The sequence below is a fragment of the Acomys minous genome (genome assembly GCF_964271855.1).
Source record: "Acomys minous genome assembly, chromosome: 2".
Classification (NCBI taxonomy): Eukaryota; Metazoa; Chordata; class Mammalia; order Rodentia; family Muridae; genus Acomys; species Acomys minous.
The window spans coordinates 47531875-47552334 of NC_140484.1; the positions used below are offsets into that span (position 1 = coordinate 47531875).

General features: G+C 52.8%; 1 protein-coding gene across 5 annotated transcripts in view; it reads left to right on the forward strand.

Moving 5' to 3' along the window:
• The window catches only part of CD6 (CD6 molecule), a 37082-nt gene extending 22130 nt beyond the window's left edge, over positions 1-14952 (forward strand). The window contains exons 2-13 of one of the 5 annotated variants that reach the window (XM_084772049.1): positions 3660-3728; positions 4588-4938; positions 5470-5781; positions 6200-6502; positions 7734-7796; positions 9594-9734; positions 10053-10148; positions 11611-11727; positions 12769-12840; positions 13029-13286; positions 13534-13635; positions 14013-14952. In XM_084772049.1, coding sequence (XP_084628175.1) covers positions 3660-3728; positions 4588-4938; positions 5470-5781; positions 6200-6502; positions 7734-7796; positions 9594-9734; positions 10053-10148; positions 11611-11727; positions 12769-12840; positions 13029-13286; positions 13534-13635; positions 14013-14083 — 1955 coding nt within the window. In that variant the 3' untranslated portion in view covers positions 14084-14952. Of the gene's footprint in view, positions 1-3659; positions 3729-4587; positions 4939-5469; positions 5782-6199; positions 6503-7733; positions 7797-9593; positions 9735-10052; positions 10149-11610; positions 11728-12768; positions 12841-13028; positions 13287-13530; positions 13636-14012 lie in introns of all 5 variants that reach the window. The other 4 variants (XM_084772048.1, XM_084772050.1, XM_084772051.1 and 1 more) reach the window with 4 other exon arrangements.
• The last annotated feature ends 5508 nt before the right edge of the window (positions 14953-20460 follow it).

Consider the following 20460-nt stretch of genomic DNA (forward strand, 5'->3'; position numbering starts at 1 on the left):
AGAAGTTCCACACACACTTCCCTTCCCCGCTGCTCTCCTCCCTGCCTTTCCCCCTGCCCAGTGAAAAGCCTTGCACAGTTCTGGCGTGCTCGAGGCTACTCCTGTGGGCTATGTGCCCATAAGCAGAAGCTCAGGCAGCAGGGGGCTCGGCTTGCTGCTGTCCTGGCTACTTGCAAACACTTCCCAGTACTTCTAACCGTGACACATGCCACCCTGCCCACAAGGTTCTTTCTGTAGATTCAATCTCATTTCTCAGCCCTCCCTTCCCCCCCTCACCCTGCTTCCTCCCCAACATGAAGCCTTCATCCATCACACACTCGGCTTTATTATACACCTATGCTTTTCTCAGCATCTCTGGTCGAGGATGGTGACCACAGGCACCGTGGGCTGTAGCCGGCACCTAACTGACACATACTGCTGTTTTCTCGAGGGAAGGGATCCAAGAGTCCCCCTTGCTGACTTTGCTCTAGTGCTGGGAGGGGCAGTGGGGTCTCAGCTTCCTTGTCAGCCTCTGCTTCCTCACCACTGCTCCTCGCTTCTCTAAGAATATCCCTCCCCTAAGAAGCCTGTGGGGGACCCAGGGACCTCAACCACACAAGATAAACCAGAGACCAGTCCTTAGACTCTTCCGTGGGCTTCGCCGCGCTGTTCCTGTTTTGAGACTCAGTCCCACTATGCAGCCAGAGATGACCTTGAACTTCTAATCTTCCTGCCTCTACCTCTCAAGTGCTAGGATTACGGAAGTGTACCACCTGGGTTCTTCTGCAGGTTTGGTTTGTTTGCTTGCTTGCTTGCTTTTTAACTTTCTGTAGCATGGGCTGACCTGGAATTCTCCGTCTTCTCCTCTCAGCCTTCTGGATGCTGGGATCATGAGCTTGTGCTGCCCCTGGCTTCCTTTGGTCCTATGTCCCTCCTGTGTTCAGAGCCCCCTTGGTGGCCCCTTTCTCTGGAATCTTCTCCTCAGTAGCTCCGCCCATCCCAGCAGGTTTTGGCTTGGGACTGGACTGCAAAGGCAGCCTTTTGGGGGGCTGGGGATGCTCTCCCGATTTCCTCTGTTCCACCACTTCCCCTTCTTGGTCCACCGCTTTGCCAGCATTCAGAGCACAGCTCAAGGTTGTGTTCAAGGGAGCGAAGGGCCATTTCAGGTGGTCAGTGAACTCAGCATTCAACACTAAATCTTTAAGTAGCGAAGGATGACCTTAAATTTCTGATCCTCCCAAGTGCTGGGGTTACACACACACACACACACACACACACACACACACACACACACACACACACGTGCCACTGCATCCAGTCTCCTGTGGTATAGAAAACAGAGCCAAGGATGTGTCCGGCTCTACTAACTGAGCCACATCCCCAGCCCCAGGGCTTTCCTTAACTCTAATAGGCAACACCTGTCATCGAGTTCGCACAAGCAATGTAAAGTGCTTTGTATTTCGATGTTTTCTCATTGTGCACACACACACATGTCTTTCACACACATGACTGCTAAAGAACACTGTGCAATGCAGCTTTCCCTTTGTTGTTTTCTGCCCCCGTGTCTTGCTTTTCCTACTTAATACAACATGAAAACCCCTCAGATCAACACGGCTCTGTTGCCCTTTCCTTCCTTTTTCTCTTCCTTCCCCCTCCTCCAGAATGTGCTGTGTAGACCAGGCTGGCCTCGAACTCACAGACATCCACCTGCCTCTGCCTCCAGGGTGCCTGGATTAAAGGTGTGTGCCCCTATTTCAGCTCTCTTTCTTTTACGGGCCACATCCTATGTTGTGTAGCGAGCACACCAGCCTTGCTGGGCTGTTTCCCCACGGACAGAGACCTTAACTATTGTTAGTTTCATGCTGTTCCATAAAAGTGCAGTGAGCAATTTTCTACTTAAAAATAATTTATTTCTTTGCGTGTGTTTATGCCACGGTTCACTCCTTCCACCATATGGGTCCTGGAGACTGAGCTCAGGCTCTCAGACTTGGCAGCAAGTGCCTGTACTCGCTGAGCTGTCTCTTTTGTCCAGCATCACTTTCTTTTTAGGTCCAGGCATCTTAATGGTACAAAGCAAATTCACAGGGAAAGGCAAACTTTACTTTTTTCAAAAAACTTTATTGCAGGAAGAAAGTGACCCAATTTGAAATGGGAACTGTGGGGCCTGGCAAAGTGTTGGTGGCCAGGAGGAAACTCTTGTCCTGTCTTAGGGCCTCTGTGAACAGCGAGAGACCATGGTAAAAAAAAGAGGGCTCGAGGTAGCACATAAATTCAAGATAACAAAAGCAAGGTTCTTTCTTTGTAAGCAGTATTGGGACAGTGCCTGTAGCACAAAGCCCACAGTGCTGGAGTGTAGCCAGTTTCAATAAACTGGTGACAGTTTTCCTGGAAGCTGGCAGCTTCTACTCCCTGCTTCCATCCAGTCAGCCAGTCAACAAACACTGTGTTGAGCATCCTGGTGGATCCACCTGGGATCTTCCCTCTAGAACTTTCTGGGCTAAGAGAAATAATATGCATTTTTACACACAAGAAAGTGGTTGTCTACACCAAGAGAAAAATGATGCCAAAGTGAGCTGAAGCCCCCCACCACATGGTCACACACACACACACACACACACACACACACACACACACACACACACGACCAGATGAATACAAATAGTCTCGGTCACATGCTAATACACACACCAGCTCCCACCCCACCCCAGCCACATTCCAATCCTCTCTTCTGCTCCCTCCCCCTGCATATGCAGAAATATTGAAAGCCACACTGGAGCCCTGGGCTCGTTGCTGTGGGAACCATAATTCTGTAAAATTCTGCAATCTTCACCCGTGTACATCTCGCTCTGAAAGGCACAGTCACTGTGGAGTTTGCGCTTTGAATGCTGAGTCCGTGCCCCATGGAGGTCAGGCTGGGCAGCAAAGGTGGAGTCAGCGAGGCCTAGCAATTAAAGACCTGATTACTTCCTGTCATGGTGATGGAGAGGCCTAGATTTGAAGAGCAAGGGAGCTGCCCTGGGACATTCCTGGGCCCCGGACAAGAGAGTGAGCAGGGAGACCCAGAGGAGAGGTTTATACTTTGTGAGAGACAATGGTGCTCAGATGGATCAGTCTGCTCAAGGGACCTCACAGGGAGGGAGCCAGGGAGTCAAGCTCTGTGTTTTTACTCTCTCCCCTTGCTCTCAGCTCTGTCATAGCTCCCCATAGCCTGGACCCAACAGAAACCCAAAGCCCTTGAAGGATAATGCCGAGGTCAGCCCCTCAGGACAAAGTGGGCAGGAGTGGCTCTGGAGGGGGCAAAGCATCCTAGCTGGCACTGGCAATGAATTGTTATCATTTGGGCTTCCCTTTCTGACCTGTAAGATGGGACGGCTAAGCAACACACTGCACTGTGCTGTTGAGAGTGCATGGATTATGACGTGCAAAGACCTAGAACCAGCCCACAGAGAAAGATCTGGAACAGGCCCACAGAGAAAGTCAGTTTCTTGGTGTCTGAAAGCACTTTGTAGCTCAGTGGTTCCCACACATTTTGAGAATTTCCCCCACCCTGAAAGGAGCAAAGGAACCCAAGGCTGAGGACCACATTTTAAAGCCTCAGGGGGCTCCTGTCAATAGGACATTACCGAAGCGTCTAGGCTGGAGCCCCCTCACCCACCCTGGTCCCTACTGGTTCATTTCAGGCCCCTCATCTCCAGTCCCCTCCGGGCAGCGCAGAAATGGCAGCACCCTGAATGTGCCCTCGGACCCAGGTAAGCAAAGCATCTTCCAGGCACCTATGGTCAACTTTGCAAGACCAAGTAACCCGTGTCTGGGACAACAAGAAAGGGAAGTGGACTCTGAGGTACCGATGAAGTCCTCTGACTCTTGAGACCACTTCTTCCTCCTGGTCCAGGGCCCACGTTCTATCGTGAGACTCTCCTTGAGGCATGAGAACTCCTGTATTTGAGAGTCTCGTGTACACCACAAGCTGCTTGCGGGGTTTGTGCAGAGGAAGCTGGGGTTTGTGGTGGGGTGATGAGTATTGTGGGCCCAGTCTGCGTGTGTTTATTGAGGTTCTGTGCAGGGCTGTAAGTGGGGTGCATCTTGGGGAGCAGAAACAAATCATTCCTATAGAAAGGTCCCTTGGACCTAAGAAAGGTTCGTATAGGAAGGCCATCCACCTCACTGCAACTGCAGGTCTTGTCACTGCCCTGCACTCTAGGATAGTACCTTCAGTGCAGCCCAGGGAAGGGACTCTTGGTCCAAAGGCCCCTGAGCCAGACCATGCTTTTCTGCTACAAAAGGGCGCCAGTAGAGACAGGGGTACCAGAGAGGGGATTGTGAGACCCAGCCTCTGATTCTCACACCAGGTCTAAGCCACCTTAAGCTCACCTTTTCTCTAAACTGAAAGCTAAGATCAGGCCTTGACCTTCTCCTGCCCTTCCATGAGGCAACCCGGTTGTATCCTACTGGCAGGAAGGCCTCAGGCCCAGAACTGGGAGGGATGTTGACCTAGGCACATGAAACAGGGTAGAGATGGATCTCCCCCAGGTGTCGGCCCCCGCGCCCATGCCCAGGTAGGGGGAATGAAGGTCTGATGAGGTCTCAGCTCACTTTTGACCCTTCCAGAGGAGCCGCTGGGGATCCGCCTGGTGAACGGAACCAGTCGCTGCAGCGGATCTGTGGAGGTTCTCCTGGGGGCGTCTTGGGAGCCTGTGTGTATGGCGAACTGGAATAAGCTCGCCACCGACGCTGTGTGTGATGCACTCAGCTGTGGCCATTGGGGGAACGTTACCCACCTGATGCCACCCACCTCTGAGCTGCCACCCGGGGCCAACCCTGGAAACACCAGCAGCTCTGGGAATGCGACGTGGACGCCGGCACCAACCGTTCAATGCAGCGAAGCCAACTGGCAACTCTGCAAGGTGGTGGACCACGAATGCGGCAGCGACAGGAGGCTGGTGTGGGTCACCTGCGCAGGTACATGTCCCTGCCCTCTACCTATCCTATACCTCAGGTTGCAATCACTGCAGCTAAATCTTGGTCTCCAGACTTTCACCCCCAGCCTCCCAAGCCACTCAAACTCAACTGTTCCATGTTGATTCTCAGATCTGAGATGCTTCAGATGTGGCCTATGGACTCCTCCCCTGATGGATTTCTAGAGCATCCACTTAGTCCCCTTTGGTCCCCTGTCCTAACCCAGTCTCTGTGTATTCCTGTCTCTTTCTTTCCTGATTGGGACCTGTATGTTCCCTCTTCCCTCCAGGTAGATAAATTTGCCACATTCCCAGGCTGCCTTTGGCTGCGGTTTGGTGGCCTACGGTTCAAGGCCTGGCCTCCAGTCCCGCCTCCTGCCCTTTCTCACTTGATCTCCAAACCACACCCACAGCCTGGGTTCTCAGTTTAGAGAGGGCTCCGGATCCTCCTCTCTAGGTTACAGCCATTCCCACCGAATCTAAGGCCCTACTCTTCCTGCCCCTTCCCCAACATCCAAAACACTTTCACCCTCAGAGAACAAGGCTGTCCGGTTAGCAGATGGTGGCAGCCGCTGCGCTGGCCGCGTGGAGATGCTGGAGCATGGTGAATGGGGAACAGTGTGCGATGACACGTGGGACCTGGAGGACGCACACGTGGTGTGTAAGCAACTGAGGTGTGGCTGGGCGGTGCAGGCGCTGGCCGGTTTGCACTTCACCCCAGGCCGAGGAGCCATCCACCGTGACCAGGTGAACTGCTCCGGGACCGAGGCCTACCTGTGGGACTGCCCAGGGATGCCTGGAGACCAGTACTGCGGTCACAAGGAGGACGCAGGAGTGGTGTGCTCAGGTCAGTGAGCCCTGGAGGATGTGACATATCTGGAATGGGACATCCTGAGTGGGAGTGAGACTGAAGGCAGGGAGTGGCCTATCTACCACCTCACCTCCCACAGTTGAACAATTACAGACCAGGGGTTCTGTTCGGCCTTTGCTTCTTGTTTACAGCCACAGCAATGGCGGTTAGTAAAGTGATCAGAAACAACCCCCCACATTCAGCTGCTTCTGCCTGACCACAGTCCACTATCTGAGCAGCCAGAATTTAGAGTCCCACCAGAGGGCTGGCCAGCAGGTGGGGTGGACAAAGGGATCACAGATGCAGGAGGGGGAAACATATAGCACTGTCTGGCTTTATCTCTGCATTTGGGGTTCTAGATTGGCAGGGATCCGGGCCCAGAATATTCTAGCCTGACTCTATCACCTGCCCACAGAGCACCAGTCCTGGCGCCTGACTGGAGGCACTGACTCCTGCGAAGGGCAGGTGGAGGTTTACTTCCGAGGGGTCTGGAGCACCGTGTGTGACAGTGAGTGGTACCCGTCTGAGGCCAAAGTGCTCTGCCGGTCCTTGGGTTGCGGATCAGAGGTGGATCGACCCAGGGGGCTGCCACACTCCCTGGCAGGTAGAATGTACTACTCCTGTAAAGGAGAGGAATTCGCCCTCAGCAACTGTTCCTGGAGGTTCAACAATTCTAACTTGTGCAGCCAGTCACTGGCTGCCAGGGTCACCTGCTCAGGTATTCCTTCCCCAGCCCCTCCACCCCTAGGCTTAGTCCACAGATTTTTGTCTCTGCCTACAGTTGGCTTAGCAATTGGTAGATCCTGGCCTGAGAAAGATCATTGACCAATCAGGATGGTTTATTGTTTGTTTGTTTGCTTTTGTTTTTGCTGCAAGGTGCACAACTCTGACCCAAATTCGTGGATTAAGTATCTATCAAGGAAGTCTTTATTATGTGCTTAGTAATTGGTCCCTACTTGCTGGAATTGGTTCAGTAGGTGAAGCCAATTTGCTATCCCAAAGGTGATGATCGCAGAAAGAATCAGATTAGAAAACGCACATGGCAATAACACGTGAGACAGCATCTAGAGCTATAGTCACATGTCAAGCACTGCCAAGCCTCTACCGCCCTTCACCAACTCTGTGACCACAGTAGCAAGTCACAGCATTGGTGTCTTATGGACAATAAAGACAAATAAACGCACTTGCCTAGTGTGCATAAAGCCCTGGATTTAAACCTCAACACCTCGAAGGAAAGAAGGGAGGAAGAGAAGAAAGGAGGAAAGAAACACACACACACACACACAAAATTGGTGTGGTCGGTGTGTTAAAAGAAACTAAAAATAAATATTGTCCAAAATCTTGATGTGATGTCACACATAGTGAGGTCACTGTTCCAACCACAGAGGCTTTATAGTGTGAAAATGTGGTTCCCACCTTCAGGGACACAGAGTCAGGCTCCCTGTGGGGCTCAGACCCCTGACTTTTAAGTACCAGCTTTGCTGTTTACCATGCAGGGGGACTGGAACAGTTCCTCAACTCCTGTGACTTCCCAATAAAGGATGCTTCTCCAGGTAGCTGGAGACTCCGCTGCTACAGCTAATGGGCTGTGGAAACTCCACCCCTTAGGAAGCAGGTCCATTAGAGGGGGTGGATTGTGCTACTGAGGACATAGCTTCCAAGGCCCCAAAGAGCAAACAAAGTTGAGTGGGAGAAAGGACAGAGGGTCTGCAGCAGCTTACACAGACAGGAAGAAGGAACGGTTCTATCCAGCCACACTCTAGCTGAGGCGTCATCTGTCCAGCCCCACAGGGGATTGGCATAGCAGTTTCTATGCCCTTATGGCCCCAATGGGAATACCTCCATAGTTCCAGGGCACTTGTCTAGCTTGATCAGCTTCTAGAACAAGGATAAGCACACATTAGGTCCTCAGTCAACTCACTAAGTGTATTGGTGGTACTTTCCGACAGGCTCCCGGAGATATCACAATCTTTCTTCTTCTGAAGCGCCTTCCAGAGTTCCAACCACCATAGGTGAGTGTAGCTTTCCCCAGCAGCGCAGGTGCCTGTGTGTGCATGTGTGTTCATACACTATGAGTGTCTGCCTGGGAACAGGTTGATGCCTTTTTTGTAGCAGCCCAAATTCTGTCAATGAATTAATCCTTCAGGGGCATCCTGCCATATAGGACCACAGCCATAATAGACCTATGTGAGCATATCTCTCTCTGTCTCTCTCTCTCTCTCTGTCTCTGTCTCTGTCTCTCTCTCTCTCTCTCTCTCTCTCTCTCTCTCTCTCTCTCTCTCTCTCTGTCTCTCTCTCTCTGTCTCTCTCTCTCCTCTCTCCTCTCTCTTCTCTCTTCTCTCTCTCTCTCTCTCTCTCTCTCTCTCTCTCTCTCTCTCTCTCTCTCTCTCTCTCGCTCTCTCTCTCCTTGAGTTAACGAGGTCCTGACCGCTTTGGAACCACTTGGGTGCAACACTCCCTGCCTGTCCAGGTGGTAGGGTACTAAGAGCACCTGTCAGTGTGAGCAAGGTTTAAGGCACGGGGTCTAGTGCCCTCCTGAACTGTTTCCCAAGCCTTTCTTCCTCCCAAATCTACTTAATAGAGCTTCTCCACAATCCAAGATACTAAGAAGCAAGCTGAGATTCAGAGGTTAGAGTGACAGCAGCCTCCCTGTCCAGCACTAGAAACTTCAGCTCTATTTCCAGACCTGTGCCAGGTCTGTCTGCCAGATCTGTAGACCTTAGCCAGCACCAGCCTGGCTCCTGGGGCTCACATCCCAACTGCGTCTTCTAGCCGTGAGCCATTATGTCTCTGAGCCTCAGGTTCCTTGAGTTTGAGGGATGATGACCAAGATGCCTTTCTAGGGATAGTGCTACGAAGTCATTTCATGAAATAGTCTCCAACACTTAGAATGGGTCTGAGCTATAAGAGCCATTCATAAGGAAACTGAGCAGTGGCTGGGTTCCCTTCCCTCACATCCTGCCTCGGACCCTCAAGAGGAGGCAGGGCAGGGCTTGGAGGAGAGACTGAAGGACCAGAGTCCTGCCAGAGACCCTGACTGTGGTTAAAGAACATAGACAAGTGTAGGAAGCTGGGAGCTGCCCAGGCTGTGGAATCAGGCTCCTTGTTGGAGCCAGGATGGAGAGTCAAACTACTCCAAAATGCAAAGGTGGGGGCCCACTGTCAGCACTTCCCTTAACCCCAGGGGTTTCGTTGGGGTCTACACCCCAAAGCCTCCCTCATCTCAGCATCCCCCTCACAGTGCTCCTGGGTACCAAACCTACCTTCCCTTCCTAGCCCAAACATCCCTGTCAGCGGCCAGAAAGGAAAGGGTAGAAAATGAGGACTGAATGAGTGTTGTTTTCCCCTGGGGAAGCAGACACAGCCAAAGCATGTGGTCCAATTTGTTGGTCTCCCTGCTTGGCAGAGCCTCCAGGCCTGTGGTAATGTCATTACATTGTAACCCTAGGTTATAATTCCTTATACACGGTGGTACCAAAATAATTGTCTACTGAACAAAGACTAAGTACTGAAGGCCAGGGGAAGGGGAGGGCGATCATAGGGAGGGGGGAACAAGAGATAGCCAGCTGTGGGCTAGTAGCCAGAGGAAAATTTCAGGCAGTAAATGCATTTAGTCAACTGCTCCTTTAATATACACTGACAGAACACCTACCATGTACGAGGCACTTAAAAGCTGTGATGGAGAGATTTGAATACAAGAAGGGAGGAGGGAAATGGTGAAAAGGAAAGTGGGGGAGCTTCATCAGGGTGGGAGGCAAGGAAAGGTGTAAAGGGAGCCCACGCCTATTTCTTTTTATGCCTGCTTCCAGAATCTTCTGTGCCGGTGAGCACGAAGGATGAGGACTCTCGAGAGCTGATACTCCTCATTTCCTGTATTGTCCTGGGAACGCTCCTCCTCATCTCCCTCATCTTCATAGCGATTCTTCTCTTGAGAGCCAAAGGACAATACGGTAGGTGTGAGGGTCTCGGAGCTTCTGGACAGGAAACAGCGGTTGTGAGGTGTAGGTATCACCCAGGATGTGAGGTGCGGGAGAGCCCCAGCGAGAGTGGTCCTGGACTACCCAGCTCAGGCATAGGAAAACCTCTTGATGATGGGGAGGATTTTCCCAGCATGCCCAGTAGTGGAAGTTTCTTGGGAGATGCAGACTCTGTTTGTGTTGGGTGTGGGTGAAGGAGACATGTCCTTGAATCTGGAAATCTGAAAAGCTGGGAGACAGAAAATAAAAAAAAAAAAATGCTGCATAGGCTCTCTACCTCACTTCCCTCAGCTCTCCCTGCTTCAGTGACCCACCAGCAAGTGCCCACTGCCATCCAAGCAGGGAACAATAACTACCATGCTGTCCCCATCACCATTCCCAAAGAAGGTAGGATGTCACCCACGGGGAAGGCAGGGGGAGGACAGGGAGGGTAGAGTCTGGAGGGTCATCGCTGCTGAGGTCAAAGTGGTACCAACAGGAGCAGAGCCTAGGCTAGACTGTTGCCTTGGGCAGTCCATAGCCTCTGGATTAGTAGACAAATGGCTTTCTAGTTCAGTCTGGCATCAACTCTGGGCTTTCAAGTTCTGAGCTAATACAAGCCAAGTGTTTGAGATGATGGCTCTCAGAGGGATGGTTGGCTTTGCTCACTGGCTAGATTTGTGACGTCATTTCTCGATTCCTAACCAGATGCCCCACAGAGCTCATCACGGTCCTCCCAGAACACAGGATAGGGACATGGCTACATTGGTAGATGTTTGCTTAATTCACACAAGCCTTGGATTCAGTGCCCAGCACCACATAGCCCCGACATGATGGTATACTCCTGTGATGCCAACACTTGGGAGGTGGAGGCAGGAGGATTAGCAGTGCAGGGTCATCTTGAGTTTACAGCTGACATGAGCTACATGAGACCTTATTTAAAGAAAAATAAATAAATAAAGATTCTATTAAAGTCCTAATTCCCAGAATTAGGACTGGGAGTGGGTGGGTGGGTGGAGAGATGGCTTGGTGGTTAAGAGCACTGGCTGCTCTTCCAGAGGACCTGAGTTCAATTCCCAGCAACCACATGGCAGTTCACAACTATCTGTAACTGTGCTTCCAGGGGGATCCGACACCCTCACACAGACATATGCAGGCAAAACACCAAAGCATATAAAAGAAAAGAATTAGGACTGGGGAGATGGCTCAGTCGGTTAAAGTGCTTGCCTTAATCTTGAGGAACTGAATTCAGTCCCCAGTATCTGTGTAAAAGTCAGGCACATTGATGTGAGGCTGTATCTCCAGGGCTAGGGAGGCCGAGGCAGGTGGATCCCTGGGGTTTGCTGACCAGCCAGACTAGCCTATTCAGCAAGTTCCAGGTCCCAGTAAGAGAACCTGAGAAAATGTGCAGGGTGTGGTGGCCGGAGGAACAGGCTTTAATCCTAGGGCTCCTAAAACAGAGGCAGGCAGATCTCTATGAGTTCAAGCCTAGCCCTATTCATAGAGAGGTCCAGGCCAGCCAGGGATACACATTGAGGCCCTTATCTAAAGCAAATAAGCAAAAACGTTGTCGCTATCTTCTAAGACTGGCCTCTACACACACACTACACACACACACACACACACACACACACACACACACACACACACACATACACACACACGTCACCCATCTTTTAGGACATATGAGCTGCCTCCAAAGAGTTTGAGTTCAATCTCATTGCATTTAAAAAAAAATAAAATAAAATGGGTCACTTGCTCCTATCTCTCCTGTCCCTGCTACTGGGCTCTCAGCAACCACCCCCCCCCCTTAGGCCTTCTGCCCACCTCCATGCTGTGCCCGCCCTTCAACCCTCTGTTCTCTCTTCAGCTCCTACACTGTTCATCCAGCCCCGGGTCCCCGAGGACTCGGACTCCAGTTCTGACTCCGACTATGAGCATTATGACTTCAGCTCCCAGCCACCTGTCGCCCTGACCACCTTCTACAGTGAGTGCTGGGCTGGCTCCAGGGGCTTGGGACCTGCAGGAGGGGCAGTGCCTAGGCCCACGGGGCTTTCACAAGACTTCCTTGGTGCTCCCCTGTACTGATTCTGAATGCTCCCAAAGTACAGCTTCCAACCTGCCCCTTGACCCTGGAGTCTGGTGTATTCGCAGGAGTGTCTCCTGGGCTGTGTCTGGCTGGGCAAGGTCTCAGAACCCTCACCAGGCCCTGCACATGCATCTAAGAATGCCTGAGACTGTGCAAACCCTGAGGGTTCAGGTGAGACACAATTCAGGCAAATCCTTACACATTCATCACCCCCAAACTATGTCTCACCCTGGCCTGCCCAGCCTCCTCCAGTGCTGTGCCAGCTCACGCCTTTTAGCCATTTTGTCTGGGTACAGGACCAGGGAAGACGGCACTCGCCTCAGGGTCCAGTTAATGCTGGAAGGACAGAGTAGGCCAGAGCGTCCTGCACTCTGTGGATCTACTTGGAGCATGTTAAAAAAAAAAAAATCTTAAGCCCCACTGATCTATCTCCACCCCACCTGTCCCTGGGGTGTGGAGAACCCACCTCTGCTGGCCCATGGGTGGGTGTTTAGCAGCCACTTGGATTCAGTGGGACATTTGTGTCCCAAATGCAATGACATTGGAACTCAAAGTCACTGTCAGGCTTCAAAGAGCTGACCCACACCCTTAAGATTCGACTTAAGCCTGATCCTGAGCCTTGAAGCTATGTAGGAGTCAATTATTCTGGCCTATGTGGCTTCTCCTTGACCCCAAGAAGTGTCTCCCAGGGCAAATATCAACCCATTTCAGGGGCAACCGGGGCATGAGGGCGAGCCCAGTGTTGGTAACATCCTTATGAGGAGCAACCAGGGCACACGGTAGGGGGCAAGGCACCAGGTTTCTAGCTAGAAGCCACCTGTCTCCACACTGGTCCACAGTAGACCTGAGATACCCTAGACAAAGTCAGGGTTGTCCCACATCCAGGCTCCTAGCACAGGAGATAGCCTGTATCCCTCCATCCGACCCTGCTTCCTGCAGATTCCCAGAGGCACCGTGTCACAGAGGAGGAGGCCCAGCAGAACAGGTTTCGAATGCCACCCTTGGAGGAAGGTGAGTCCGAAGGGGCAGGGTCTTGGAGAAGTTTGCCTCCAAACTCAGTAGCTAAGCTCACCTTAGGAGGTACTAGCAGCAACACCCCTCAACTACTGTCTCTGGCCTAGGTAGAAAGTTCTGTTGGGAGTCTAACTTAAAGCTCTCTTGCTTCCTTGCTTTTTTTTTTTCCCCTTTTCCTGTCCCAGGACTTGAAGAGTTGCATGTTTCTCACATCCCAGCTGCTGACCCCAGACCCTGTGTGGCAGATGTCCCCTCTCTGGCCTCTCAGTACCATGTGAGGAGCAACAGTGGGTCCAGCACCTCCTCTGAGGAGGGTTACTGCAACGGTCCCGGCAGCCAGCCACCTCCGTGGAACTCCCAGGTGTTTTCTTCTGAGAGGAGTCCCCCCACAGAGCTGACCCCCAGCTTGGAACTGGCTGGCTCTCAGGCAATGTTTTCAGGTAGTTGTGAGTCCTCCCAAAGCTCCCAATCCTATGCCAAAACACACCCAGAAGAGACACAGAGCTCAAATCCTGAGCCGACGGCTGGGCTGTGTGACCTTGGACAAGTCTCCTCCCTTGTCTGGCTCTCCATTTCTTCATTGGCCCAGCTCCAGACTTGGCTTTCCTGAGTCCTCAGGGGCTCGTGGCTCGGGTAGTTTGTGCACAGGCTGGCTCCTGGCAGAGAGTAACTTGCTCGGCTCTTCAGCAGGCACCTTAGCTGGTGACAGCTCCAGCACCTCATCCGGAGAGTGGTACCAGAACTTCCAGTCACCATCCCACCATCCCCCAGTGGAGCAGTTTGAATGTCCAGGTAGCTGGGGGTGGGGGAGGGGAGGGGAGGGGACAGAGGATGTGGACAGGACGGAGAACTATCCGGAGGGTTCTGTAAGTGGAGGTGAGCTCTCTGTCAACGGAGGCATTTAAGCAGAAGCTGCTGGAGGGCCACATAAAGGAGGTACTGGTAACACCACTAGCGTGCATTCACCCATCATGCACCGGCCCGGGAACCTTAGTCCTGAGCTAGACAAGGCTCTGGCTGGAGGCAGCAGTAAACAAGAGGATGAGATGCTTTCAGACAGGGCCACGAAGATTGGGCTTACGGGATGGACACAGACAAGTTTGCTCACGGCATGGCAGCAGGGGGTAGTGACTGTGCCTCCTGCTAACCTGATCCTCCTGACCCCACAGGGCCTCCCGACCCCCAAGCAGACTCCACCGATGATGAGGAGGAGGACTACGATGACATTGGAGCAGCCTAGCCTGGGTCCCCGAGGCTCCTGGGTGACCCCGCTCTGCTCTCTTGCTCTACCACCCATCAATTTCTGAGAAGCTGAGTCCCCTAGCAGAGGTGGAAGGGTGGGCAATTCCCCCAGCCCCTCATCCTCCCATCGATCAACCTGCAGGAGCCCGGAGCAGAAGGCGTGGCTGACGGTGTAAGCTCTGCGTCCTGGGTCGAACAAGGCAGGGTCTGAACACTCCTGGCAGTGGTGACAGGCCATGCTGGGTGGCCCTGAGGCCTCATCTCACTGCTGTGTCTGGTGCTTTGATCCTAAGTCTCAGGAAGCTACTCACCCACTGCTGAAATACAGGCCCGATGTCAGGGGCTGTCATTATCACGCAGGAAGGCAGTGCTGCCTCAATGCAACTGGGGCCTCCAATCAGAGTAGCAGCCTCTTAGCACCGGGACGTGGCCTTCCTGAGCACTGTCAGCTGAAAGCAACCAAGACAAATATGTGCTCCCGCCCAGAGTCAGGCCGAAGCCAGCCCTGCCAACTGCAGATCTCTGAGTCCACCATGGGTGCTGCCTAGACCTCTCTTCCCACCCCCACCCCCACCTCCTCTCTTTCTTTTCTCAGACAACTGTTCTGAGCTCCTTGGGGTTTGTCAAGGAGGGGGTAGCCCAGTTGGGGCAAGAGTGCAGGGGTCTGTCCTGGAGGGCACTAGGGCATCAGAAGCTCTGAGTCCCCACCGATCCCCTTGGGTTTACATGAACACTTTGGATGAATATGGTTATTGTACCCAGGACTTAAAGCACGTCCTCCCCACAGCCTAAGAGAACTGGAGGGTTCCAGCCGGGCTACAGTGGCCTGCTCTGAGTTCCAGAGATTAAACGATTGCTGAGTGAAAACGAGGTGTGTCATGACAGTTACTTAGACTCGGTGCTGTGTGCGCTTACGCATGTGTACATGCGCACATGTGATGGCATACATTTCCTCAGGGGTAGAGGAGCTCAAGTCCTTACTATGGAGTGTTCTGGAGGCTCCAGTAAGAACAAGGAATGTGACACCATGCGCAAGTACCATTCTGGCCACCCAGTACCATTCAGTCCTGAGGGATATCTGGACACACACCTTAAGGTTGTTTCCCAAGGGACGAGAGATGGTATCCTGTGCTTGGTTGGGGATTTGGACATGCTTTATCTCTCCCCACCTCACCACCAGCTTAGGAGGTGAGCCCAGTGCTCTGGTGCTGGCATAATATACTCTCAAGGGAGAGGTGGCCTGAGAGCAGCCACCTTCCCATGACACTGCCAGTAGGAGCACAGTTGCCTGTTTGATCCGTTTGGGCAGAAATGTCAGGGCTACCTACCATCCACTGTGGTCTGGCACTCTGGCCAATTCAGGGAAAGAAGCCTGGGGCCCTCCATGCAAAGGACAGGCTGCAGATGGGAGCTGCCCAGCTCTTCCCAGGCCTGTGGGCCAGGCTGGCTTTGCCACAGGAGCTGGCTGCCCACATGCCAACAGGCCAAGAGGACCGAAGTAGAAGCTGTGGCCATGCTGCCTGTACAGTGTGGGTCCAGCCTCCCTCTGGGAGCTGGGTTATAGACTTGCTTTCTGCTCTGGTCTCTGCTGTACCAGTCACAGGCGCTACGGGGGCAACCGTCCCAGGATGTGGTTGCCTGTGATGCGGGTACCTCCCAGTCAAGTTTGCCTACCGCTGCGGGGGATTCCTAGGGGAGGAGCCTCAGTAGCGTGCACTGGCATCCTCCTGGCCAGAACCACTGGCAAGCCTGGGTTCTCCTGCCAGTGCCATTCTGTAAGTCCTGTGCCCCCCTCAGGCCAGCTGTTTATCCTCTCTTGTCCGCTGCTAGCAGAAGCTTGGCTGCTGGGTGTGCACAGAAAACCACCAGTGCTGGTGAGAGCCGATAGCTCTGCATCAAGTGCTCCACCCTGGTAGATGGATTAATAAAGTCTTACATTAGGAGAAGGGGGAAAGGAGAGGGGCGAGGGGCCAGGGGTGGGAAGAATCTTGTCCCCAGGTCACTGAGAAGGAATTAGTAAGGAGTCACAAATTAGGCTGCCTTATCCCCACTCCAGCCTCAGACACAGAGGGGGTACCTTATCTAAGACCAGATTCCCCCAAGTCCATGAGAAATGGGCATTGCGGACATGTCTCTCCTGCCACCTCCCAATCTCTGGGCAGTGAGGACACCACATAGTAGGAGAGGAAGACATGGGAGTCTGCAGGAAGGCCTTTCTTACCCTCTCTGACCCCCGTTCCTAAGCAGCCAGCATGATGGAGCAGCTGGCAGGGAAGACCCTGACAAAGCAAGTGTTTTCCCCTCCACTCTCATAGGACCTTGAGTTGGGGGTCTGCAGAGATGTCACAGGTGGGGGATAGAACCCTCAGAGGAATCCCATCCTGGCAAAGGGCGTGGCTGCAGAGATGGGGAGGGGCATTGCCACCACTTTCTGATTCTTGGAGCAGCTGAAGGATGGGGGAGAAGTCACCCACTGTGCAGAACCCCTGAGCTAGCTATGCGAGGCTTGGCAGGAAGGCCTTCAGGGGGTGACCCTGAGCAGGTCCCTTAGGATCAGCAGCACTAGCAATGTCATCAGGGGAGGAACTGACCGTCTATATAGTTAGACGTGAACAATGACACCAAGAAAGAGGTTGGAGACAGCTGTCTGGTTCTCAATCGATGTTCTGTAGGTGAGAGTGTTAAGGTTCATAGAGGTTCAGGGCCACACCCAAGGCCACGCGACTAAAAAGTGACATGTGTGAGTCCTGAGGCTGAGCCCTAGTCTGCACCCTGTTTCTGTCCCTGTGTGGTCAGAGCCATGCTGCCACACCCAGCAGGGATTCCTGCCTCACTCTGGAACCAGGGGCACCAGATACCCTGTCAGGGCAGTGACAGATGATAAAGAAGACTGTCTTTCCCCTTCTGCCAGTACAGGGTCACTGACCCCCTGTGACCTGAGCTCAGGGACAGATGGTTCAACACCCACAGGGAGCCAGCCTCTGGGGTGGGGGGGGGGGGTTGATGGCACAGAGAGGACCAGAACCTGGCCCTCACCCTTGGAGACTTCCCAGTCTGGGTTGTGGATGGTGATGACAAAACTGACAGATAATGGAGGTGAACAGCATTTACCAGCCAGATGTAATTTTATACCGTTGTGATAAGGGTGCTCTGAGAAAGTATTATCTGCAACACTTACAAAGAAATTGAGGCCCAGAGAGGTTGACTGGCTAGCGAGAAGCCACACAGCTTGGCAGGTGGCACAAAGTTTCCTCTCAACTCAAAAGGTCCAACGTGGAGCCACTTGCTTACATGGTGAAGACATATCATGTCCCACAGGAATCTCAGTAAACCTGCTCAGCACCCCCGGCCCCAACCAAGCTCACTGTTCCCTGAGAACAAGGCCTGGGAGGGGCAGGATGGGAGGCAGACCTTCTGTGACCCCACCCCAGACTCTCCATCCTGGGCACATGTGGGCATCTCCCGACTCTGGAAGGCTTATAGTCATCAAAGAATCATCTTTCACATGTGATGGCTTGAAACAAGCTGACTATTTTATTGAATTGATCTGAGACTTTGGGGAGAAGCTTCTAGGCTGAAGCCAGCACTGCACAGTCTCATATAAGTATCTTCCTGAAATGCTGACCATATTCAAGTTTTTCCCCCACTTATCACCCTAGTACATAACATTCATCTTGCATAGGACACCACCATATTGCTACAGTGGGAGCAGAGATAAAGAAACTAATGTTTACCTGAAAAGATGTGTGGGAGAAAAACAGGATAAAAGATGGGATAACTGAGCTGGCCATTGAAGGATGTATAGGAGTTTGCAAGCTCAAAGAATGAAAATACTCTTAGGTACATCCAAATTTGGTTTGTGCTACCTGTAGTCCATGAGCAGGGACTCTGGGTAAGAAAGACCATCGCAAGTGTCTCAGAGGCCTGTGGATGTTGGTCATTGATTTTGAGGCCCTGGGGAGTGATCTGATAAGACAGAACCTCAGGAAGATCCCTGCTACAGAAAACAGGTTGTGTGAGGGCCCCTGGGGAGGTGGCTCCAGAGCATAAGAGCTGGGACTGGAGGTGGGCAAAATGGGGAAGATTGGAGAATGACGTGGGCTTCAGAGAGTTTACTGGTATGGAGAGTGACTTTTCTTACCTAAAACCCTCCAGCCTCAACAGAGATGCTCACATTCACAGTGGTTTGATAATGACAGCTTTGGTCCTGAGCTCACAGCACACCTGGCTGTCCTGGGCCTACTGTGCAGTGGAGGAAACTGAGGCTGGGAACTGGTCATTCTCCAAATTCTATCTGCTTGGCATGGTGTAGCCAGGCCCTGTCTGACACTCTGAGTGGCCTCCTGAGCATGGCAAGACCTACGCTAACGGCTCCTGTCCATATCTGCTGTTGGGTGCGTCCTGATCTAGAGCCACATGCCCTTCTGCAAACCTCACAGATCATTTGCTTCCTCAAGATGTTCGGAAGAACCCCAAGTGGATGGGTGTGTGGTGGGGGGTGGGACAGGCCAGGAAGAATCTCTGGAAGGATTATCTATCCAGAACCAGCAGAGACATGGCTTGGAGGCTCGGAGGCTCTTTCCCTGGCGGGCTAGTCGCCAGGCTCCAGAACTAGAGAGCTCACCTGCAGGGGACACCTCCACTTCTCTTCTTCCCACATGTGGTTGCTACTTCTGTCATGAAGACCTCTCCCCCCACCCCCCCACCCCCACCCCACCCCCACCCCCGCCCCGCCACGAGAGTCCTCAAGGTGGGCAAGGACACTGAGACATGGCTGATCCTCACAGACTTTTCTAGAGTTGGCCTTGAGCCTCTGGCCTGGCCTGGTGTAGATGGGATAGGATCTCCTCAGCTGGGAGAAGCCGGGGAGCCCCTGTGTGAAGGTATCAGTTCAAAGTCATCTCAGTGGAAAGTTTGTCACCTGCCACATCCTTCAGCTGTTTACAGGGTGGCGGGGGCTTGGCATCCTGACATGAAAAGAGGCTTACTCCGAACCATCATCGTGGAGGAAGGACCAAAATAGCAACTAGGGGAGGGGGCCAAAAAAGAAAGAAAGAGTGTCAGGGGCAAAGTGCGTTCCACGACCTTGGTGAGTCCCAACCCCGGCTGGCTGCAGTGTTCTGAGTTCACTGTCTTCAGTGAGAACTATGAAGCCCAGAAAAACCTTCAAAGGAGGTCAAGGCCACCGGGGTGGGACTTCAGGGCCTGATTCAGTCCACAGCTATTGTCCAGGGCAGAAAACATGTGTGGGAAGACTGCCTGGGGCGAGGTCAAGTGGGCTGGAGTACCAGGAAGGGTCAGGAGGTGTATCTTCTTAAGTAAAGCTCCCAGAGGAGCCAAGCCATCCCGCACCCAAGCCACGCCCACCTGACTCCAGCCAGCCCCCAAGGCCAATGCGGGAGATGGTTCTGCCTCAGCCTCATTTGTCTCTTAGAAGTCACCAGATTCCAAGCATACCTCCTGTTTCTCTGCTCTCCACAGCATCAGCTTTCCCTACGTGGTGTCATACAGCAGAGGTGAGAAAAAGGAATCAAACACATCATGTTCCTCCACAGCCACGCAAACATCCTCCAGAGACCTGAGCTGAATTCAGCCCATGGAGTTGCAACGAAGCCCCAACCCAGCCCTGCAGCCTCCCTGCCCCAGATTCCTGCCGCCAGGGCTCTCTTCCCCACCCTTTCTGCAGCTGTAGGCCTTTGCACAGATCCTGAGGGGAGGCAGGAGCACCAAGGGTGATGAAGACCTCGGGCAGCAGGTGAGTGTGGTGAGAAATAGGCTTCCTTGAGCAGCTCGCTTAATTGGGGGCAACACAAATGCTATTTAAACCTTCAAGGAGTGGGTAGAGGCTTTTGGGGTGAGTGTATATCATTGGCTGGGGCTAAGGTGATAGGAATGCCTTGTTTTTATTTACATGAAGAGGAATTCCAGGCACGCGTTGAACATGGCCTTATAAGGAGAGGGGGAGTTTAACCTGGCTGAGACCTCCTCTGGTTCGCGCAAAGGTGGGGGTGGACACAGCATGCAGGCCAGGGCAGGGGAGGAAGTGGTCCTCACTCCTACTGCTCTCAAGACTGTTTCCAGAGTTAGACATGACTCAACAGGACTCCTGCTCCAAACTGGCTCCTCCTCAGTTCTGAGGTACCCTAGTCCCCCAGATTCCATCCTTCCCTTGACCTTCATCCTCCCTTCCCTTGACCCACAGTTAATTAAAGTTCATGTTTAGCTCCACACCTATCTAGGAACAATCCCTGTCCCTTACAGCTCCTAGGGGAGAACCTAGCACCCTACTTTCCTCCCTGAGGTGGGCTCCCTCTCCTAATGTGGGGCATTCTTAGTGTCAGCTCTTTGTCCCACCGCCAACCACCCCAGTGGGGT